The sequence below is a fragment of the Camelus bactrianus genome, chromosome 14 (genome assembly GCF_048773025.1).
Source record: "Camelus bactrianus isolate YW-2024 breed Bactrian camel chromosome 14, ASM4877302v1, whole genome shotgun sequence".
In the NCBI taxonomy this organism is placed as follows: domain Eukaryota; kingdom Metazoa; phylum Chordata; class Mammalia; order Artiodactyla; family Camelidae; genus Camelus; species Camelus bactrianus.
In genome coordinates this window covers 70,635,294-70,658,518 of record NC_133552.1, presented here as the reverse complement: position 1 = coordinate 70,658,518, position 23,225 = coordinate 70,635,294, and the positions used below count along the sequence as shown (strand labels likewise).

Below are 23,225 nucleotides of genomic sequence, written 5' to 3'. Positions count from 1 at the left end.
GGGGGCAAAGCGAGTCCGGGGAGAACGGGCAGTGCTGTGCCCTCAGCCATCAGCTCCCCTTGTGGTCTGCTTTTCCAAGTAGCGCGCCCCGAGGTCGTGGACACCGAGATGTGAGAAAATACCCACCATCCCAGCCCAGCCGCACTGAGGTTTAGGGCTTTTAAATTAAACGCCAACCCCAGCATTTTTTAAATTCAAAGTTCCTCTTCAGAAGAAAAACCTAAGTCAGAGGTGCTATTTTTAAACCATCAGGCCGTTCTAATACAATAGTGATGCCAACAGTGACGGCTAGTTAATAATAACTGGTAGTAACAAACAGTTGTGACAGGTGTTTCCCTGAGGACGGAAGTCAGTTTGTCATAGAGCATTTTGCTCTAGAGAGTAGGGGCGTAGAGTTGTTTCCTTTAGGAAGAAGCTAGATTCCTTGATTGTTATCAGAAAATCAAGCAACACTACTCATCTAGTTTTTTGGAAAAGACTTTGCAGACACTCCCAACAGGGTGCGAGGTCAAGCACGCTTTTTCAGCCAGCTCACCTCTGCAGCAGCAGCAGGGCGCCGAGACGTCACCACCCCCATTCCAGCCGGCAGAGCACCACTGACTGTGGAACTACGTTTTCTCTTCTTTTCAAAACCGTCTCTGCCTCTCCCCTTCAGGAAAACGCACCCGGCACTGCTCCCGTCCCAACCGCTTCCCAGTACAGAAACAAAAACGCTGGGAACCTGTGATCAGGCGGCCGGCTTCCTGTTTCCCGCCGGCTTGGCTTCTGGCCTCATCGGGCTTGGTTTGGACATCAGCAAATGAGAGACCGCGCACTGATGAGGGGAGAAGCCTGGGAGGACGCGCTGGAACCCAGCGAGCCCGAGGAAAGCTGTAAGTGCCTTGGTCGCTTTCAAGCAGGAAGATGCTACCAGGTTCCGTAAAATGAACTTTTCCTAGAAACTTGTGGGGGGTAAGGAGAGGGTTGTCCGGTTTGTGTCTATCGTGGTGTATTTTTCATAATAATAGACAGTGGGGAAAGGGACAGGGCGAGACAGGCACAAGGGCAGAGACGCCCAGGAAGAAGCGGAGGGAGCGCAGAGGCTGTGAATGGAGGGCCTGCGCCAGCGCCAAGGGTCCCCAACGGAGCTGGGGGCGGAGAGGACGCGGAGCCTGCGCTCCCGGGCGGCGAGCCCCGCGGAAGCGGCCCCACGACCGCGCGCCCGAGCCTGTGCTCGCCTGTGCGCTCACCTGTCGCGTCCAGCAGAGCCAGGGGCCCGGGCACCGGCGGACGGAGCGGCTGCATCCCTGGGGGGCTGCTCCCGCGGGGAGGGGACTGCTCCTGCGGGCGGTGGCGCCGGGCAGCCTCTCCTTCTGCGCAGCGACGACGGTGGAGCGCGCGGTGGCCGCGAGGATCCGCCGCCCGGAGCGCCGCCCCCTCTGTCCGCGTCAGTCTGCCCGCTTCCCACCTGCGCTCCCGCCCTGGCTCCGCCCCCTTCCCCTCCCCCGGCCTTCCCGCCCCCTCCCGATTTTCCCGGAGATCGAACACCAGGGAAGGGAAGACCCGTGCGGGGTACAGCTCCGTGGGCAGAAATGCGCGTTTCATCTTTGTTCTCAGAGGGTGGCGCATAGGATTCAAACTGAGTTCTTGGTGAATGGGTGAATGCCACTTGCACCCCGCGATGTGTCTCAGGACGCTTCCCAGGGCCGCACTGCATGGTGGTTAACGCGCAGGAGCGCTTCACGCATAGGTAGGAACAACTCCTAAAACAAGGTGGAGCAAAAATGCGGTTTCACAGTATTAAGGATAGTACCATTTACGTGAGGTTTAAGCATGGAAACAGTACTATTCACTCACAGACGCCATCTGAGTTGTGTCCAGCGTCCACTGCATGTACTAGACCCTGTTCCACACACGTGCGAAGGACGGACAGACAAAGCAGCCAGGTGTCCTGGTGGAGCGAGCGCTCCTGCGTGCATAGCACACACAGCAGCGGAGGGCAAGGCAGAGTGCATTCAAGGCAGCGCTGCCAGGACTTAGGGAAAGGCCGGGAGAGGGCTGAGCGGAGAACGGAGAGTTTCTGTCACTGAGAGGTGGCGTCTGCCACCCCTGAGGTGTGAGGTGGTACCAATGGGCAAGCCAGGTGAGCAGGAGGCCAGCCAGCCAGACGGCTCATGGGGATCAGGGACCTTACAGACGATTGACTCGAAGTGACGTCAGGGCCACAGGGGAGCCTGCTTTAGAGGGGTCCCCGAGAGTGGGCTGTGGAATCACAGGATGGAGGCCCCTCCCATCCCAGCCCTGAGCACAGACACTGCTCCAAACAGCTGCTGGGATGGGCATGGGGGTGGGCACCGCCTTGGGGCCCTAGAGGAGCCCAGCTCTGGTGGGAAAGCAGACACGGAGACAGGCCAGTTCCAAGGTGACCCCGTGTGCATCATACTCACCTTGTGAACAGGCAGGAGGGGCTTCACTGTGACCTGGGCCATCATGAAGGCTCCAGAAAGAAGCAGGTGTTGGATGACCAGGAGGCAGCTGGCTTGACACTTGGGTGGCAGTCAGGTGGTTAGTTATTACGGGGCAGAGCTCCAGGAACCAGGAGACTGGCCAGGTGTTGATTTGATGGGGAGGGGATACAGGGGCTGCCCGAGGACCCCTCCTGCGAGTCTTGCCCAAGAACATCCAGGAAAGACATTCTGGCTTGGAGGAGTTCAGAAGATGAAAGTCATAGGATTGTAGGTGTTTACAGTTAGACGGGACCTTGAAAGGCTATCAGCACCACAGCTGTGCATCAAGTTACCCTGGAACTTAGCGGCTTAAATAAGAGCATTTATTTTGCTGGTGAAGTTGGAATTTGGGCAAGGCCTGGAGTGGACACCCTGCCCTGCTCCACTCAGCCTTCAGCTGGGGTGGCTCACACACGTGTGTGTGGTACAAGGTCCAGGGCTCGGGACCTGGGAACAGCACCGTCTGCGGTGACAGGGGCTTACTAAGCTCAGGACCCTGAGGTGGAGGTGAGCCTGGACTACTCAGGTGGCCCTAAACATTGCCACAAGGGTCCTTACAAGGGGGGAGAGGGGTCAGAACAGGATGGAGCAGCTGCCCCAGGCGGGAGGGGACCTGGGGCCACAAGCCTGGGGGGGCAGGTGGCTTCCAGACCTGGAAGAGGCAGGGAGGCAGGTTCTCCCTTAGACACCCTTCCCACGCCTTGACTGTAGCCTGGTGAACCCCATTTTGGACACCTGGCTCCAGAGTCATACGGGAATAAGTGGTGGTGTTTAAGTCATGATACACCGTGGGGTTCGAGGGCTCTGACAAGGAGGACTTCCGGCGGGAGGAAGAAAGGTGAAGGAACCAGAAGACGTCACCCTGAATGTACCTCTATCACGTAAAAATTATTTTGAGCTGAAGGCAGTTAAGAAGAAAAAGCTCCCCCTTCCTGCCTAAAAACGGAAAATCCTCCTTTGACTAGAGACAGACCTTCCCCGCCCCAGGGAGGTGCCAGCAGCCTCTGCGGACCTCACCCTTTACTTTCGTCCCGTGTACGCCCCTTCCCGCCGGTGGCCGCCCTTCGGGGCCAAGTCGGCTTTCCTGGGTCCCGCCCCGGCTCTGGGAGGCCTCTGTCCTCCGCTGAGACGCTGCCCACGCTGTGTGATCTGTGATGTGCACTGCACGTTAATGAACCGTGTCTCGTTCCTCTGTCTCCTGTACGGGGGCCTCAGCCCAGAGCTCAGGGAGCAGAGGGGACGTCTCCTCCTCCCCCCAAGGCGAGGTAAACTTTGGGCACGGAGGAACAGGACGGGTGAGAAACATGGTCGGTGGGGCAGCACCAGCCCAGCCCCCGAAAACTCGTCATCTCCCCCAACACCATCCCCGGGAGGGTAAGAAGTAAATCCAGAAGCGGCTGGTGGTCGTGGAGATGCCTGTTTGCCTGTCTGCCCAAAACGGAGAGTAATTCCTAACATTTTCTGACAGGAGGTGAGTCTGATTTGGTTGGTCGCTTTGAAAACAAGGCCTGGCCCTGCCAGCCGGGGCACCTGTGTGTGTCGGGGAGAAGGCACACGGCGTTCGAGTGTTCTGTCCACGCTGCCCTGCAGCTGGGGACCCAGCAGGGTCGGCGGGGGAAGCTCAGGAGGGTCACAGGGCAGGGAGCCACGTGAGTCGTGATCAGCTCATGACCACTCCCCTCCCCTGCTCCCCCGGCCAGAGGAGGACTGAGGACCAGGAGGCTAGTCCACGGGACCAGAGCAGACCTAGGTCTCCTCCAAGGCCTGCGTGTCGAGCTGTGGGGACAGAGATCGTCAGAGTCCCCCAGGAACCCCCACCCCTCCAGGAGCCCAAGCAGTGCAGCCACAGCGTGGGGGTCACTGCTCTCCAGCTGAGGATGCCGACGGACAACTTGTACATCCACACGGGCCTGAGGACGCCTGCAGCAGCTGAACTCTGCAGGGAGCGACTGTCTGGATCAGGGTATTTTTAAACATAATTTAATCTAGCTCTTGCAAAGGCAGTTACGAAGGGATGAGGAAATCTGTCTTCTACCGGTCTGAGGACAATCAGAGGGTCTGGACCAATTATTACCGACATTAAGAAGCTAATTTATTAAAACAGTGATGATAAATGCCTGTTGTCTTCCCTGATACCAAGCTCCTTCCTGCTTCTTGTAAACTGTTTGAAGATCCTAAGACCTGTCACGCTGGCAGCGGGTAGGGGGCTCATCGGGCCGTCAGTCCTCATCGCCTGCCCCTGGTGTCCCCACCACGCTCAGGTGGCCTTCTGTGGCCGGCACACATCTGCCTCCTCCCCGCCTGCTGAGTGGGCCAGGGCCTGGAGCTGCAGCAGCAGAGTCTGGCCTGGGCACTGGCCCACCGCCCTCTTCCTTCAGTCACCACCTCTCAGCACCAGGCTTCGGCTCTGGAGAAACCACCAGTGGGCAGAATCACAGGGACTCCTGCCCGTCCACCCCTCCCCGCCCTGGCCTCCCTCCTCCAAGGATGAATGTCACAGGCTCCAGCTTGCACAGGGGAGAGGATGAAGAGTGTAGAATTCAGCTTCTTAAATTATGATCAGGGTGACTTAAAAATACATGACCCAGCAACCCAAGAAGGGAGTGTGGGCCCTGGGTGCTGTGCCAGCAGGAGGGCCCCTGCTGCCCGCGGCGGGACAGAGAGTGCCAGGGAACCAGCCCCGGGGCCGGACGAAGGCGGGTGTGAAGGAGGGTGGCAGGGCCACCCCGGCCCTCACTCAGTCCTGCGAGGAAACCAAGCTCATCCTGGCACCCTGCCTTTTGTTCCCTGCTTGGAGCCGCGTGGAGCTCTTGGGGGCACCCAGAAAAGCCTTGTTGATGGAGACGGAATGAGCGTGGTCCCCACACCCTGATCAGCACCTGCTCCTGCCAGGTCGGTGCCCCTGCCGCCCAGCCCCCTGGGGGAGATTGTGGAGGAGGACCCGTCCCCTCCTCCTGTTTGTTTGAGCAGAGAGTGGGCACCAGGCCCCTGAAACCAGGACCAGCTCTAAAAAGAGAGGGGTTAAAAGACCTCGGGAGTCAGCAGGAAGCCTGTTCGTCAGCACAGGCCTGGTGGGTTCCAGGTCCACAGCCCTCGGCCGCTGTGCAGGCAGGGAGCACGAGTGACAGCCTGGTGTGGGCCCCGGGGGGCCAGGGCAGTGCAGACGCAAAAACACGACTCGCCTGTAAACAGATAGCCCTGAGGTGCACTGGGGATGAATAATGCAGACCAGGCCGGGAGATGCAGGGCCCCGCCTGCCTGTGCCCGGCGAGGCGGCGGGGCCAGATGGGAGATGTTCTCTGAGACACCAGTGTTTGCAACCACAAATGCTCTGGGGGCTTCCCTGGAAGATCATGCAGCCACCGTCTCCGGCCCCTCGGACGAGCCCTCGCAGGGAGGCTCTCCTCCCAAGGCTCAGTCTCCGTGCCCGCAGGAAGCAGGGTCCCAGCCCTGACTCCCTGTAAGGGCTCCTCCCGGCCCTGGGGGTGCAGCCCCGCCACCTCCTGTGACGTGCAGGCGACATGCAGGCCTGGCCTCTGCGCCCACGGCCCACACCCAGTACTGACACCCCGCGGCCCCCAGCCCACGGGGCTGGGCAAGGAGCCGGGGCAGGTGCCCTGGCCTGGGCCACCTGTGCCGTCACACCCCGAGGCCCCGGTCTCGGTGAACCCCATCCCCTCGGCCCTCCATCCCGCCCGTAAGAAGGACAAACCGGAAAACACTGTTCCGCTGCCACTGGGGGACCGAGGTCTGGTTTGTACAGAACCGCATCAAGGCTTATTCGTGTTAAATCGTCTGGGTGGTACCCAAGAGCCTGTCTCGTACGATTTCTAAACTTATTTTCAAACGGAAGCTTCCCTTTCCAACTGGTCTTCTGCGAGCTGACAAAATGTCGGTAACCTGTTCGTTTTATTTCCAGTCGGGGTCCTGGGCCTCCACCATGGGCTGTGACAAGGACCCAACCGCCCACTGGGCTGTGTTGAGGGGTCCCCGGGACACCTGGGATCCCACGCCTCACTGCCCACCTGTCTGTGGGAATGACCCTCCTTGCACATCTGAACGCTCGCTGCAGGGCCTGGGCCCATCCAGCTCTGTGAAGACCAAACACGGGGACACCCAGCTGGCTGTGAGGACCTAACAGTGAGCCCAGTAGAAGGGTCACTGAGACGTGCTGGGCGTGTGACCGAGTCCAAGGGATCAGCAGGAGCGGTCCCTCAGTCACCCTGGCTGGGCCCCTGAGAGCACACGGCTGGCCCACACTGTCCCCAAGAGCCACCAAGGGAGGATGACACAGACTTTGGTCCAGGACTGGACTGTGTTCTGCCAGGCATCGCCAGACAGCCTGGAACAACCCCTCCACCCCGACCCCGGGGCTCACAGCCCTATCCCTTTGCTGAGATTGTCTGTTTCTACTTCCTTCAGGTGCTGGGTGATCACTCGCTGGGGCCATCGGTGACCCCACTGGCCGTGGCTGCATGCTGACTTTGTTGACAGGTTTGCTCAGTCCAGCTGGGGGTGGGGGCTCCTGGCTGATGGGTGACCTTCACATGTCCTGGACATTTGGGGGTCATGTTACAGACCCTGGGCTCCCTGGCGCCCGGGGCAGTGGGGGCAGCGCCGGTTACTGCAGGTGACCTCTGCTGTGCTGGTGGGGGGTCGGGGGCCATTACTGTTGCTGGGGGTGGTCATTCCCGCCAGGCGGGCAGAGCAGGAGGAAGCCCGGGTTCCCACGGGGCCCCTTGGCACAGCCCAGTGGGGGTCGTGGCCTCATCAAAGCGCAGTCCCCGCTGCGCCTTGCTTTCCATCTCCCAGCCCCCCTCCACTGCCCCTCGGCACAGAGAGCAGCCTCTCCTGGGGCCCTGTGTGCTTTCTCTGGCACTGCGCCGGTGGTCCTGGGCCCCTGCCCTCTCCACCATCAGAGCCTCAGCTAGCTCCAGGCCAGGGGTGGGGGGTGGGGGTGGGGTAGTTCGCCAGCACCATCATGCCCACAACCAAAATCCACTCAGATTGTTTTCAAATCTGAAGGTGATTGGAGCTCGAGGCTCCCAGACGCCAGTCTGCCCTGCGCTGTCTCACCAAGATGCTTCTCGGGGGCGGGGGGCGGGGGGGACTACACCCACCAGGGGGCGTCCTTACCTTGGGGAATTGCGAGACTGAAGACCAAAGCCCTGTGCACAGGGGCCCCACCATCCACGGTGCCTCAGGTGTCTGTCACCGCAGGCTCCACCCCTCCAGGTGTCCCATCTAATCGAAGGCCCTGTTACCCACCCAAGGGCTGGAGTAGGGCCTTGCTCGTGGACAGCGGGGCCTGGGGACGAGGGGGGTTTCACCTGCCCCACCACTCAGGCCCGGCGCCGGGCGGGTCTCTGAGTCCGGGGCACAGCGGGCGGTGCAGGCAGCAGGACCAGCCGAGGACACAGCATCTGACGGGACCCTTGGTGCCCAAGGATTCTGTTACTGCAGAGCAACTACGACGTTCCTGGGTTTTGTCAGTTATTGGGTTGGCCAGAATCAGCCCAGAAGCCCCAGGGAGCGGCCGAGGAAGGCCTCCTGTGGGCAGCTCTGTCTCTGTCTGCCGAGGGCCGAGGGCACACCCACCCAACGAGGCAGCTTAAATCACTCTGCTCAGGGCCATGGGGACCTAGTGCAGACTAAGTGGGCTTAGGAAAATCAGAGGTGGTCTTTCTTGCACCAGAATGTAGTGAAGTGGGATTTCTAGCCATTGGGTGATCAACTTGTCCCATCCTGGGACACAAAGCCAGTCCTGCCAACAGCCCAGCCTCCCTCACCCTGCAGATCCCCCGTCTTGGGCCTCCCAGGAGACATACAGGGGCAGTTTCAGGTCACAGACGAAAAACACTGGACACTCCGCAAGGCCCTTCCAGAAAATTCTGTGACTGTCGCACAGGAGAGATGGTCATCCTGTGGGGCTTTAATGTCCTCAGTGCACCGGGACCCAGAGACACACTGGAACATCCCCACCAACGAGCTGGCCTCTTACACCTGACGGCTGTCCGACCCCACACCTGCCCGGGGGCCTGCCTCTGGCAGTGACTGCACCAGCAGGGCCACGGGCCGCCAGGTCATGCTGTCAGGATCACTCCTCTCCTGTGGCTGCAGGGAGAGCAGACGGCGGGAGCGCCCTATGCTCCGTGTGACAGTCTGAGGACGGAGGTGCCCCACGCTCTGTTGAATCCCACGGGGCAGCTGTCTCTGCCATGGCTGGAAGGTTGGCAGAACCCCCAGGCACGTGGGGGTCTATGGAGGACTGCACTTTTCCATCCCCGGCGGGACCCAACATCAGCCCCACCAGCCAGGTGACGGCAGAAGCCCCACTGATGTCCTCGGGGCCCCAGGTGCCCTGCTGGACCAGCATGCGGTTCAGCTGTCCCTCCTCCTGCCACTTGTGCGTGAGCGGCAGGGAACTCAGAAGTTCTTCCCTAAGAAAAGGTCAGAGACCCCTCTTCTGGAAGTGGGTCCCCAGGCCCCAAATCCCAGCTCCTCCCCTGTCTGCTCTCCAGCTGAGCCCTCCATGGGGTGTCGGGTTTCCCGGCCGGGTTAGGGGCTCCAGAAGCAGCTGCTCCAAAAATATGTTCTCCAGGTTGAACTGGGTGAACACTCGGGGACACTGGGAGGCTCAGGTGCAGCTGGAAACACCAACCCCCGCAAAGGTGGTGCCTGGGGCTGGTCAGACCAGAGAGAGGCTTAGGGCTGCCGCTGCTGGGGAGATGGGGGAGGCGGACACTTCTGGCCTCAGTCAGCAAACCCCAGGTCACAGGACTGGCCAGAACAGACACGGGAGATAAGATCAGGACGGACAGACAGAAACAGTTGGGCCTTGCGGCCCAAGAGGCAGAGCTGGGGGGTGGCAGGTGCTTAAAAAAGCTGCCGACCAGCCCTGTCCCGTCTGCCTGGGGCAAAGGGTGGGGGCAGCTTTGCACCAGTTGCCATTGTCTGGAGACGTTCTTGGGATAAAGAAAAGCCAAGAGGGGTGGCCACCAGAGTCAGTCTCATCCTCAGACCCCGACACCCTCCCCTCATCCTGGACATCTGGTCCCCGGCCAGCGACATTCAGGTGGTGACCAGCCTGGGCCCTGGCAGTGACCAGATGGCTGGAGGGTGGGGCCGAGATCTGGGTGCCGAGTAAACAAGCCAGGCCCGAGGTCTGGGCCTCTCCAGGCACAGGCTGCGGATTGCCAACCTCTGACCCGACCGAGAGAAGGCAGGGCTCTGGGAAGGTGCAGTTACGGTGGCAGGACACCAAATCTCCGCCAGTGCGCACGTCCACTGCGGGGGCCCTGGAGAGCCCTGCGAGGTCAGCGGGTTCCATCCAGGTACAGCTTACAGGCTGGGTCTCCTGACCCAGCCGGGTAGATCTGGCCAGACCAGCCTCCGCCCTCCTGCCTGGGAGACAGCAGCTCAGCCACGGCCATGCAGGTGGCCTGGCGGCGGGCTGGTCGTTCACTGCTGGCAGCTCCGCTGACTCCCGGAGGCCCGGTCATCTAGGACACCAGACACATTCCCGACTTGGACGGGGGGGTTGCCTGCACAGAGACCCCCTTCATGTCATCTGGCATCTGCCCGTCAGAGCGCCACACATTCAGCTCCCCAAAGACACCGGTCTCAATCATCTCCTCTTGCCAGGGGACGGAGCAGGTGCCAGTGGCAAACTCTTGGAAGAAGTCTGTGTCCGCTTTGTCAAAGACCACCCCCTTGACCGTGGAAAAGGCCCCCACATCCTGGATATTCTTTGCGTAGACGGTCCTGGAGTCCGGGGTGAAGGGAGGCACGAGCAACCCTGTTGGGAGACAGGAGACACATCTGCCTCTGCGGCGGGGCCCCAGCGGCGGGGCCCTGGGTGGCGGGGCCCTCGGCAGCGGGGCCCTGGAGGTAACAAGGAGAGTGACACTGGGGCCCCCCGGGCCTCCTAGGGCGCTGAGTGAGCTGGAGACCCAAGTCCAGTCTGGACGGCACTGCCTCTCGCCAGTACTCCCAGGGCCCCATCATGAAGGTCAGCGTGTTCTCGGCGGCACCGCCTCCCCCCACTGCCGCACCCACCTTCCTTCTCTGCAGACCCCCGTGCCGGCCTCCCTGTCTGCAGGTCGGACACCAGGACCCCAACTCAGAACAGAACTGCTCGCGCCTCTCACACCATTCCTCCCCTGGGCACAGACCCCGGGCTGGGTCCACCTGCCAGAGAGTTGCAGGGGCCTCGGGACTAACCTCCGGGCTCCACAGTTCTGATTCCTTGAGCTGCCTGACCTCCCCAATCCTGGGCTGGGCTGGGCAGCTCTCCCACCTTCAGATCAGCCAGAGCAGCCTCTGCTCTCACCCTTCCTGCAAAAGTAGCTTCTACTGGGGCAGCGAATGCTCATTGCCATGTCCCTAGGCTGTGAGGTCACATGCTCACAGACCGCAGGCTCTGAGGGTTGACGCGCTTCTCTCCCGAGGACACACGTGCACACACGCACACGCACACAGGTATCTTGGATGTGACTTGACAGCAAATGCTGGTTGAATGGATGAGTTTCTCCCAAGCAGGTGGCTAGAGAAATGCCACCTGGACTTGGGTCATGGGCTCCTTCAAGGAAGCGCCCAGCACCTCTGATTCAAAGGCGTGTCAGCAAGTTTCCCACACGCCCCATCCAACCTTTGCTGGCCTCCGGGAGTTCCCCAAGAGACCCGGGGCGCAACGGGGTGAACAGAGAACTGGATGTGGTGCTTCCGGTCAGAGAGATGGTGGCAGGGGGAGCCCCAGCCAGGTGCCCGCCCTGGGAGGTGGCGCTGAGCTGCCAGATGCCAGTGGGACAGAGGGTCACCTAGCAGACCCGCCCCAGGCCCGAGGCACACAGGCAGGACCCTACCGGCCTCCAGCTGCCGCCAGCTGATGTCCCTGAAGAGGGGGTCGGCACGGAGCCCGTCACAGCTGCCGTCTCTGAAGCCCAGGCGCGTCTCGGGGTCCTTCTGCAGCAGCGCCTCGCAGAAGCCCCTGCTGGCCTGGCTGAACTTGTCGGGGTAGGTGACTGCCTCCTCGAGGATCCTCTGCTTCAGCTCCTTGGTCTCCACCTGCACCGCGGACGCACTGTCTGTCAGCCGTGTCACCCCGGCCCGGCCCACCGGGGTCGCCCGAGCTGCCACAACAGCCCCAGACACGGCTGCACTGATGCCGCCAGCCCTGCTTTTGGGAGGGAGCCTGCACCAGCCTCCCTGCATGTCGGCCTTTAAAGGGCCTAGAACCGCCGGTTGGGCGTGAAACCGCGCAGGTGAACCTTGCACTCACATAACCTTTCCCTCCCGACCAAGGAAGAGAGGAACCTGAGGGAGAAGCCACCTGACAGGCCCGAGCTGGCATAGGGGCCTGGCGGCTGACGCCCACGGGGTCCCTGCTGCCGTAGAGAGCAACGGAGCGAAACTCAGAGCCACAGGACTCACTCCAGCAGGTCAGCCACCAGGGAGCTGCCCGGAAGCCTCCACCCCACCTCAGCCAAAGGCTGACCGATTCCGCTCCCAGCCAGTCAGGCTCACTCTCCCTAAAACCTCAGAGAACTGGGATCACCCAGAGGTGCCCTCTGGGGCCAGGTCCTGTCATTCATCATTAGAGATGGGTTCAAGACTGGTCCATGTCGAGGGTGTAGCCAATGGAGGGACCGTGCACGGATGGACCACATGCAGTGGGGCCACATACAGAGGGAACCACAGATGGACCACACACTGGTGGGCCACGTGCAGTGGGACCACATGTGGAGGGACCACAGGTGGTTCACTATGTACTTTGGGGCTGAGCTCCTAGAAGGGTAGTTGTGCTCATTTTCACACAGAAAACAGGGACCTGTGGGCCCAGTGAGGGCTCTGAGGTGGAGCTTCTATGTGGCCTGAGGCTGACGTGGCCCCCGTACCATTTTGCTTTATTTTGCTCTGTGAGCTGTTGCAGGTCGGGGAGAAAACTGTTACTAGAATTGAAGGCTGAGGTGCAGGCACACACAGTGACACTACGCATTGGTCACAGAGGGGTTTCACTCCTGAAGACTGGGGACTTTGTTCCCATACTGTCTCAGGGAAAGGGGTGGGGGCTGGGGCGGGGTGGGGGCCACACGAGGAGGTCCAGGCAGAAGAAGTGACTGGTGTGACATCCAGGCAGGCTGTGCGGCTGTGGGTATGGACAGAGAGGAGCTGCGTCTAAACTGCCGGTCACGCCAGGCCCCCTCACGCCCTGTGACGCCCCCACAGACAACCCGCAGGTCTCTGAGCTGGGTCGGCACCGGGCTCAGTGGGCCCAAGGAAGAGGCCAGTTTGGTCCTTTAGTTTTGAACATTGATGGAGCCTCTGTATCATGCATTCAGGGTTCTGCTGGGCTGGAGCAAAGCGCCTGGGGGGTGTGGGGCTGCCACACAGGAGGGACGGGGGACTGGGAGAGGCAGGGCACAGCTGCTCCCAGCGTCCACCCCTGCAGGACACCCAGGGAGCCTGCTATGTCTGGAGAGGGCCGTCTGCGGGGTTGGGGTGTCCAGGTTCCTCCCTCCTGACCTGGTCCTGAGTGTCCAAGGAGTCATAAGATGGCATCACCATGTCCCCTCCTCTGCCCAGGAAGGACTGACCATAAGAAAGCTTAATGTTCCCCTAAAAGGAGGGTCACCAGGTCACTGCGGGGACACTGCTCCCATGACTCACACACACCCGTGGAGCTGGTGCCAGGACAGCCACGGGGACACTGGCTGCCCACCTCCTACCTTCTCTCCGCGGGCTCGGAAGGGTCCTCTGGCTGCAATCATCTCGTACAACGTGACCCCCAGGGCAAAGTAATCCACAGAGAAGTCGTACTCCTCCCCCCGCAAGAGCTCCGGGGCCATGAAACCTGCGACAGGAGCGTGGAGTGACTCAGGGACACAGTGCACGGCAGGGCACTCACCTCCCAGAGCGGGGGCCTCGCACGGAGACACGTGGGGCTGCCAGTGCCCGGAGCCCCTCCACCCCCAAGGAAGCACTCCCCAGATGTGACAACCAGACATCTGCCGACACTGCCACTGCCGAGCGTCCCCTTGAGCACAGCTGCTGGGTGGGACCCCCACAGCAGGCGGAGCAGCGTCTCAGGCTCATGCAGGACCTGGGGGGGCGGGGGTCAGAGACGGGTGCTCAGGCTGCTGCCTGAAGGACACAGGAGGGGAGGCGGAAGCCTCCTTGTTCCAAAGAGCCGTCCAGGTGCCGCATGGCCCGTCTGCTCCACACCACGGGCTGGGCTCCACAGGGTGAAGGATGACACCCCCAGAGCCAGCTCCAGCCTCCATCCCCAAGTGCCCGAGGAGAGGCCAGCCCGGCGCATGGGGCAGGCGGACGGCAGCGTCAGCCTCGGGGCTGCAGTGCGCTCCCCTGGGGCTGGGGCAGGCACTGGCGCTGGGTGCCGGGGCGGCTTCTCTGCTGGGAGGACGTTAGACACTTCTCCCCAGAAGCAAAGCTAACTGTGCCCATGTATTGGCAGCCCTCCCTGGTCCTCCTGTGTTCACCCGTGTTCACGGCAAGTTCCCGGGAGGGAGGTGGCTGGGCCACTGGGCCCACGCTGCTGGGACCGCAGGACCATTCTCCCAGAGAGGTTACAGAGGGCAAACGCCACCACGCCTCCCGGCCCTGAACGCAACTCTGTGTGCTGTCTTTTCAGGGCAGTGCGTGACTGTCCTGACCACTCTGACTTGGGGAGAGACATGGTCAACTCACCACAACTTCTCCAGGAAAACGGGGCTCAGGGGGGCCGCTGACCACAGAGACACCCCAGCCCCCTGGCACGTCTAGTTGGCTCCCTGCGCCCGGTCCGAGGACGTCTGTCTCCCAGGTCTCACGTGGCAAACATGCGTGTGTGTGGGTGCGTGGACGCCAGCTCAGCTTAGTGCTACCCTTCCAGGTCCACCCTCCTCCCTGGGGGGACCCCGTCTCCTCGCACCCTGCGGGGCTGGCAGGGTGTGCCACCCCACCTGGGTGGATTGTGGCTGACCTGGTGCAGAGCTGCAGTTCTGGGGGGCCTGGGCTCAGGGTGGGGGGGCTCCCCGGCTTCGCTGGATGCCAGGCCCTCTAACTCACACCCCAGCTCCAGCCCTGCTACCCGCCAGACCCTTGGCAGGCCCCTCCTGGTGTTCAGAGCCGCCAGGCAGCATGGCAGGGCCGTGGCGCCCTCTAGCGGCCGGCGGGGCCTCGCACAGCAGAGTCAGCCGCACGGGGCTTCCCATCCAGGTTCTGCTGGGGGCTCTCTGGGACCTACAGATCCGAGTCCCCGGGCGAGAGCCCACAGGTGTTTCTGTCCGCGGGCACACCCGGGAGAGGAGCCAGAAAAGGCAAGACAGGACCTTTTCCTAAAAAGCCACACACGGGGACAGGCCCGCAGTGGCGACAGTGCAACCCCTCACAGGCCCCACGGCACGTGGCTGGGAGCATCTGGGACAAACAGACCCAACCGGCCCACAGGCCACTTTCTCCCTGAGAACCAAACATGGGGGAAGGAGATTAGCTAAGAAACCCTGCACCCTCAGGAATGTGGAGGGCGTGGGGCTGCTGTGCCGGTGCGAGTGTGAGCCTGCCAGGAGCACCGCCTCCCTGCTCCGGAGTCTCTGCCCTGCTGTCTGTGCCCCCGGGGTGGGGAGGGGAGGGTGCCCTGGGGGGCGCATGCACTCAGTCACACACACAGGCACACACAGAGACGTGCACACACACACAGTCACTTGCATGCACACAGGCACACACAGACACAAACGTGAACACACACACAGGCACACACATAGTCAGATACATGCTCACAGACATACACACACACGGACACACAGGCACACTCACACGTGTACACTCAGACATGTTCCTGCACATGCACACACTCATACACATGCACACATGCTCTGGACGAGGGCAGCCTGGCCCCCTGCAAGACCAGCCCCCCCGCCCACGTCCACCCTTGGCCACATGAGGTGGGGGCCCCATGGCCCCCAGTCTCCCCCCCGGGAGGCTTCCCAGTGGAGCGTGGGCTGGGGAGGCGAGCTCTGCCCCCTTGCCCTGCGGTGTCTCACTCAGTGCAGACCATCAGGGTCCTCCCTTCGCCAGGCGCTGGGGAGCCTTCAGTCAGAGGCACAATGGGATTTTGGGGCGAGTCTGAGGGTCCTCCCTGAGGTGGGTGCCCTCCCACTGGCCCTCTACCCCCTTGGGGGAAGGGTAGCAGCTTCCCTACAACCCCCGCCCCCACCATGCCGCCCACCCTGGCCACAGGACCCCAGGACCCCAGGCCTCGCCCCCACCCCCACCACTGTCCCCTCTCTTGCTCTCAGGTCGTACCCGGGGTCCCTGCGTAGCCCTTGGTCTTGGTCTGCCCGTCCTTCAGCTCCACGGCCAGCCCAAGGTCAGAAATTCGGACATTGCCTGAAAAGCAAACGTGGGCTGAAGTCACATGTGGCTCCACAAGACAGAGGTGCCCGGGGTTCCCAGAGCCAAGGCCAGCCTCTGCACACACGTGTGCACGCATGGGCACACATGCTTGCACACGCACACCCGGGCAGGCCCCACTCCCCAGTCCTGCTGTAGAAGGACCTATAGCTGGATTCGGGGCAAGGTCCACCCCAGCTCAGCCTCCCCATCTCTGCCTTCCCGAGCTCTGCAGCCTGTGGGAATGTCCGTGTCTGTCTGACCTGGTGACAGAAAGGGCTGAAGGGAAACCTATGTGTCCGGGATTTCCCGAGAGAACCCCAGCTCAGCTCCTCACCGAGCGCAGAAGGAAAAGAACGCCAGAGGGCGGGTTTGGCCAGAAACTGTCAACCATTTACTAACAGTCCCACACATTGTCCACATCCTAGTCACGCACCAAACTGCACCCCAAATCCATCCAAAATCTCCCTGTGCGGACAGTCTCGTTCTGTCGCAAAACAGCTGAATGAAAAATAAACAAACTTGAGATGAGTCCTGGTGCCGTTTAGAAACTTAACAAGCATTTGTCAAGGTCGGCCCACCCCCTACCAATGACCAGTCAGGCCACAGAGGTGAACCTGGACAGGAGGAGGGGGAGGGGGAGGGGAGGCCCGGCGGGGAGCCGCCTCACCGTCATCGTCCAGGAGCACGTTCTCGGGCTTGAGGTCTCGGTAGACGATGCGGTGCCGGTGCAGGTGCTCCAGGCCACTGATGATCTGGGCCGTGTAGAAGATGGCGCGCGGCTCCGGGAAGCCCGGGTTCTCCTCATCCACATTGTAGATGTGGTACCTGCGGGCAGACCACGAGGAGGCCTGTGCCTCTCTGGCACGACTGCAAGACCTGTGCCTGTGGTCTTGACGGAAAGTAAAGTCTCAGGAGAGCAGGGAGGCCGCAGCCTCCCATGCGCCGTCAGCAGAGCGCCTGTCATTCTAGCCTCAGGGTCCAGCCTGCGGAGCCTGCAGCAGAGCCAAGGCCCCGCGGCGGCCCGTGTTCGCATCCTTACAGCCCCCTCCACCGCAGCGGTTATAGGGAAGACGCAGTGTGGCCGTCCTCACCCCATCGCCCCCACCCCGGCCCATGGGGCCTGGGAAACAGGCCGCACAGCCACTGCACGGTCACCAGCCGAAGGAGTGGCAGAGGGGAGAAAGGCAGCCCATCAGGTGTGAGTGGTCACCACAGAGCCCAGGACGCATCTTGGCCTTGCACCAGACATGCAGACCCTCGTGGGCCTGCAGCAGGATGCCCCTCCTGCCCCACCCCAGGTGGTGTTCACATCTCACAGAGAAGCAAACCTAACAAATGAATTATTCAAACTGGACAGCAACCAAGGAGGGGAGAGGCAGGCGGGAATCACAAAGAAATGAGAAAGAAATCCTCAGATCAGCTGGAGCAACAGCGTGAGTGGCTCTTACGTGGCATAATGTTTTGGTGGGGTGCGGGGTGGGGCGGGTACGCTCTAGTGCAGTGCAGCCTGGCAGAACATGATACAATGTGGTGCAATGCAGTGCAACGTACAGCGTGGCATCAGGCAGCGTGCTGTGGTATCGTGAGCACGGACGGTGCACAGCAGTGTAACACGGTCAGCACGGCGCAGCGCAGCAGTGCACAGCACGTGGCCTGAGTAGCGCAGTACAGCACAGTGCAGTCTGCTGTCGTGGAGTGTACTGTGTGTGCGGCAGCATGGTGCAGGATGCTGCACCACAGCACAACACAGGGCACAGCGCTGTGTAACAGCGCAGCACCACACCGCAGCGCATAGAGTGCAGTCTGACGCAGCGTAGGACAGTGACGGAGTACGTGGCACAGCGCAGTATAGCGCAGAGCATGTAGCATCACCTGGCGCGGTATTATGTGGTTCAGTGCAATGCAGCACAGAGAGCAGAACGCAGAGCGGTACGAGATAGCAGTGCCGTGGTGCGGTGCAGCAAGAGCGGGAGAGTGCACGGCAGCCTACAGCGCACAGCAGTCTACAGCGCGCTACCGTGTAGTGCAGTATAACACACTACAGTGCAGTATAACGCAGCGTAGGGCTCCAGCACGGCGCAGCACAGAGCAGGTGCGTCCTCGACAGCCTGACGCGGTCAGCGTGGGGCGGTGTGATGTACCCCACGCTCCTGGCACTGTGCCGCATCGCATACTGCAGCGTGGTCAAAGGTAGGGCGGTGAGCGTCACTACCACTTTTGCGCTTTGAGTCAGGCTGTTTGCCCTTCCCGGACCCCTGGCTTCTCTTCCAGAACTTGCGTGGGTTGTGCCATCAGGCCTCAGACCCTTGTCGGGAAAAGGGAGCTGACAAGCTTACCTGGCAGGGTCTTGGCGCCAGTGAGCGCAGAGGGGAGGACAGGGGCGCAGCGTGGCCCCTCTTGTGAGAGGGGCGTGTGGCAGTCTTCCTAGTGTCCCAGAGTGTGGACTTAGTCTCCACAGCAACCTTTGAGCACCAGGATTTCGTCTCCACCCCCACTTTGCAGACCAGCACTCTGTAAGGCCAGGTTGCCCAGCTCACAGGTGGGCCTCCCCTCGGAGAGCAAGTGACCCGACTTCCCCCAGGAGTCCAGGGCCCTCAGGTCTCTGGCAAACACAGGCCCCGCCCAGCAACAAGGCCCTCTGCCTCCCTCTGCCTCCCTCTGCCTCCCTCTGCCTGTGACCGGGTGACCGCCAGGCCACAGCTCCCGAAGTCGGCCACATGGTGCCCCAGCTCTGCAGTCATCCAGAGCGTGGCATTGATGAAGCTTCTCCACGTTGGTTCCCCCCTCAGAGAGCAAGGCCCTCAATCCCTTTATTCATCCGTCCACAGACCAGCACCTGACCCACAGCCGCTGCTGCCCACCCAGTCCCCTACCATCCCCCAAACCCCTCATCCACAGGACCGGCCAACGACAGTCCCCCCGGGGACCTGCACTTTGCTGGGACTGAGGACACACCATTTGAGAACCAGCAAACAGGAGCCAGAGACAGACTTGGATGGGGGCAGGGCTTTCCCTCGTGGCCCCCGGGCCCTCGGCTCGTGGGAAGCAGCCCCCCTGGGCTCAGGGACCCGCACTCCACACTCGGCTCCGACCTCCCGTCCCGGCCCCCACGTTGGAGAGAGAACCTTTTACCTTATGTCACCTCCATTCATGATGGTCATCACCAGACAGAGGTCGGTCTTGGTTTCGAAGGCATAGGCCAGAGACACTATGAACCTGCTGTGGACTTTGGCGAGAATCTTCTTCTCCACCATCGCGCCCTGAAAATCAGGGTAGGCACCCAGACTTAGGAACGTGATGCCGCCAAAACGGCCGAGTTCCACGAGCCAGAAAACGTCACAAATAGAATCAGAGCTGCAGACAGATGCTGGAAGCAGTGGCACGAAGCAACTGCACGTAACTCAGAGACACGCTTCACACGCCCCGCTCCACGCCGGCAGGGTCACCAGCAAGCCCGTCACGTGCCAGGACTTCAGGCTTCCCGGAGCCTCCAGCAAGGGGGCTCCCGCCACCCGGTCTTACGAGTGCAGGTGAGGGTCCCAGCAGGCCCCCGGCAGCCTGTCGGGCGCTGACCTCCCCTTCCAGCCCTTCCTGCTGCGATCCCAGCCTGTCCTCCCCGCCAGGCCTCTGGACACAAAGGTCAGCCAGAGTCCACCGGCCAGGGCCCCCCAAGCCGCTCCACATCCCTGTTCATGGTCCATATGCATTGTAAAGCCCCTGAAGTCCATTTAACGAGTCTGTTCGAGATGGGCTGGGTTAGGAGAAAGTGTCCTTCTGAGGGAGGGGCTCCCCGTGCTGGAGGAGCCCTTCCTACCGCCGTGTGGGGAGTTTCAGGTGGATTTTACTTCGTGAAAGCTCCCTAAGGGTCCTGAACTCGGGACAGAGCAGCTGCTGTATCCTAACTATGGCCTGAAATTTACGGTGGATGCCACGTAGGCACAAGGGCAGAGCATCGTGCAACGGGAGGCCCCGCGGTGCCCGCTGTCTGCCCGCAGCACGGTCTGCTCCGTGCAGAGGGAACGGGACGAGGGCCTGCGGGACGAGATGCCCACTGGGAGATGGCTCCTGAGATGCTAAGCCGCCTCCACGGACCCTCCCAAGTGGAGCCTGACGCCAATCGGAGGGCAGACCCCCTCAGAGCACCTGCCTCCATCCACTCCCGGGCCAGCACCACGGAGCCTCCTGCACCAGCTCCCCGTGCCGCCTCCTCGGCACTAGCCAGGGAAGATTCCAGAAAGCCAGAGTGGAGAGGAGACCGCGCAGGAGGGACCAGTGCCGAGCCCAGCAGGACGAGCTGAGTCCCAGCGCGGGAGGCCACACACGGCCTACAGCCCCCTCCAGCCCGGGCTTGGCAGCCGTGCAGACAGGCTGACTCGGACGGACAAGGTGCACAGGATGGACATGCCACCCAGGGCTGAAGCAGGTGCCCCGCAGGGTGGGCCTGCCCACCCGCCCACCTGCCTGCCACGGCTGCCCACCTGGTACCCCTTCCTTTTCTTCAGCCGCTTCTTGTTCAGCTTTTTACATGCGTACATCTTGCCGGAGGCCTTCATCTGGCAGGCCGACACCTCCCCAAAGCCGCCACGCCCCAGGACCCTGAAGTCCAGGAACCAGTCCTCCCCCATGGGCTGGGCCTCCAGCCACTTCCACTGCAGGAACCGCAGGAAGTGCAGGCTGCCCAGGAACTCCTGGAAGGGGGCCCGGCTCAGGTACTCCAGGGTGGCCTGCAGGAGGGGCTGGAAGGGCCCGTCCTCGCCGGCCACTGGCCCCTCCCTGGCACGCGCCACCGTCCCCTCGTCCAGGAAGCTGCAGAAGAGCTTGGCCTGGGGGTCCAGGTACTCGGCCCGGATGGCCTGGGCCTTCTGCGGCCGGAGGTCGTCATCGGCCAAGTCGTAGTCCTCGACATCCTTCCAGAGCCCCAGGGCCGGCACGTGCCTCTCGTCCGCCCTCAGGAACTGCTGGAAGAGCCGCTTGCCGATGGGCTGCTCGGAGCACACGCTGGGGAAGTCCAGGTCCAGGCTCTCCCGGAGCCCCTCGCACTTGGAGAGCGGGGGCAGCTTCAGCCTGGCCAGGTACCTCCTGTCCCGGGAGGACGGGCCGCCGCTCCCGTCAATGCTGCCCCGGGCGGCGATGAAGGCCGAGTTGGCCACCACTGTCTCGAGGGCCCCGAAATCCATCCTGGGGCCCACCTCCCTCCCGTCGCGTCAGGCACCGCGTCCCGAGCCGGCCCGAACCGCTGCCCTTGGTCTGTGGCCCGCGCCTGCCCTCTGGGGATGGAAAGTTGGCCCGGCCGCAGCCCCGGGAGCCCGGCTGACGCAGCTCAGGCTAAGCCCGCCCGGCCGGAGTGGAGGACGCTCAGGGCGCAGCAGGTGCCAGAAAAAGACAATCCCTAAGCCGCTCCAGACGGATTAGAGCAGCCGCCCTGTCTGGCTCCTCCCCTCCTTCCCGCGGGGAAGGACACACCCCCAACGGCCACACCACGCGGGAGCCCAGAGCCGCCTGTCGGCCCTCGGACCCAAGTCGAAGGGCCGGACCGTCCACCGGCTTCCCCGTGGGGGCACGAGGCCCAAGTGAAGGGAGGGGCCGGGGACGTGAATTCACAAAGACAGCTGTGTTTCCCCACGAGGCTTCGCTTTTGTCCCTAGAAAAACAGCAAGTGGGAAGAAAACCAGCTATGCTAGGGGTTGAGGAGTGACCACCGGCCAGGGGGCCAGTCAGCCTGCCAGGACCAAACTCCACCCCGCGCTGACACTGAGAGCAGCTGTGTCACCATGACCAACGGCCTCAAGTAGCCCCGGCACTGGCTGAGGGATCAGCCCCCCCCTCCCCTGGGGAGTGCTGGCAAAGCCGAGACACCGAGAAGCCAGTGAAGGCAGGGTGAGGAGCAGGAGGCCCCCAGCTGCACCCAGGGCTGAGGTCCCACAGAGAGCGAGGGGGGTGAAGAGGCCAGGGACACCCTGGGGGACAACACCTGGGACACACCACCTGGGACACACCTGGGGCACATGTGGGGGACACTAGGGACACACCTGAGACACAGCTGAGGCACACCCAGGGCACAGCTGCCCTTCCCCATGCCCTCTTCTGCGTCCCCTCCCCCCCAGCGCGTGTCTGGAGAAGGTCATTTTGATAACGAGTGTGCAGTGCACACACTTTCCCTATTGGGAATTCAGAGACTGAGTGTGGAAGATTTCAAAGACTTCCAGAAAGAACTCACCCTTTGCTCACTTCCAGAGCATCTCTGTCCTCTCCAGACCAGGGTGGCGTTTATTCCGGGGACACCAGCTGCTGCCCTGTGGCTTCAGGCCTGGGCACACTGGGTCCCAGGCTCGCAGGCTGTGGCCTATTAGACTGCAGCCCAGTGCAGCATTCCCTGTTTTTCCGGCCCTAAAATCCCAAAGTTGTGAATGGGAACAGTTAAGGAAAATGCAGAGGATTGGTCCATTAAGGAATTATGAGTTCAAGCTAAAATGGTGCAATTGCATCTGAACTCTGGGCTGTTCAATTTGCTGACAAACTTAATCATCCTGAAGAAAATGAGCATGATGGCTGGAGGGGTTTTCGTTATTCTTGGTCCCAAAGGAACCTCAAATTTGGCTGCACGGCTCCCTCAGCGGGAGGGCCTGGGAGTGGCAGTGAGGGAAACGCCTCACAAGGCCAGCGGTTGTGAGCTCCGTGTCAATGGAGAGGCCTCTGCCGCGCAGCGTCTTTGCCAGGCTGCCCTTTCTACCTGGCTGCAGTCGGATGCCCCAGGGAGCGGCTGTCACGGCCCCCACTGGGCAAACCGCCAAGGCCTCCTGGTTCTGGCTGCATCTCGAGACGGCCTGCAGGTTCAGGCCCCACGCAGGCTATCTCACCCAGAAACTCGGGGCTGGGATGGGCGCCCCGGGGACCCAGTGTGCTGCAGGGCCAAGCGTCCCCAGCCCAGAACCTGCCGTGGCCCCGCAGCCACCGCACAGCCCCCGAGAGCTCCAGGACCGTGGGGTCCCCTTGGCGCACAATCTGCATTTCAAAATCACGCCCAGGGAGTGGGGTGCGTTCCGTCTCTGGGCTGCACAGCTGTGCATTCCTCAGAGACACACGAAAAAGTCCTGAAGAGCCTAGCCCCCCGCCCCCAGCAACGGCTCTCAGAGACAAGAGCCCTGCCTGGGCACTGCCAGGTGTGCGCTCAGGGAGGGGCGCAGCAGGAAGGCAGTGGCGGGAGACCCCCGTGGGGCCGCCACCTCAGTCACCTGCTGCCCCTCGTCTCAGAGCCGGAAGCAGGTCAGCGACAGGTGAGAGTCGGGGTCCGGCCCGCCCTCCTGCTGCCTGCCCTTCACACCCTCCCGAAGGAGCGAGAGCGGGAAG

General features: G+C 62.1%; 2 protein-coding genes and 1 long non-coding RNA gene across 10 annotated transcripts in view; 1 reads left to right on the top strand and 2 right to left on the bottom strand.

Moving 5' to 3' along the window:
* TMEM255B (transmembrane protein 255B) overlaps window positions 1–1,731 on the bottom strand; it is a 38,052-nt gene extending 36,321 nt beyond the window's left edge. For 2 of the 8 annotated variants that reach the window (XM_074378616.1, XM_074378618.1), the window contains exons 1-2: window positions 1,230–1,731; window positions 722–844 (exon numbers count right to left, since the gene is read on the bottom strand). In XM_074378616.1, the coding sequence (XP_074234717.1) occupies window positions 722–844; window positions 1,230–1,608 (502 nt within the window). In that variant the 5' untranslated portion in view covers window positions 1,609–1,731. The remainder of the gene's footprint in view (window positions 1–721; window positions 845–1,229) is intronic. The other 6 variants (XM_074378615.1, XM_074378612.1, XM_074378613.1 and 3 more) reach the window with 6 other exon arrangements.
* Window positions 728–15,796, top strand: LOC141579795 (uncharacterized). Its single transcript, XR_012511812.1, has 3 exons — window positions 728–872; window positions 6,909–6,980; window positions 14,137–15,796. It is a non-coding gene; the product is annotated as an uncharacterized LOC141579795 (long non-coding RNA).
* On the bottom strand, window positions 7,654–21,226 carry GRK1 (G protein-coupled receptor kinase 1). Its single transcript, XM_010952354.3, has 7 exons — window positions 20,357–21,226; window positions 19,011–19,138; window positions 16,546–16,703; window positions 15,789–15,872; window positions 13,214–13,338; window positions 11,351–11,552; window positions 7,654–10,284 (listed from the first exon to the last, which is right to left on the bottom strand). Exons 1-7 carry the CDS (start codon window positions 21,053–21,055, stop codon window positions 9,989–9,991), a joined length of 1,692 nt encoding a protein of 563 aa, XP_010950656.3. The 5' UTR covers window positions 21,056–21,226; the 3' UTR covers window positions 7,654–9,988.
* Window positions 21,227–23,225: the final 1,999 nt, after the last annotated feature.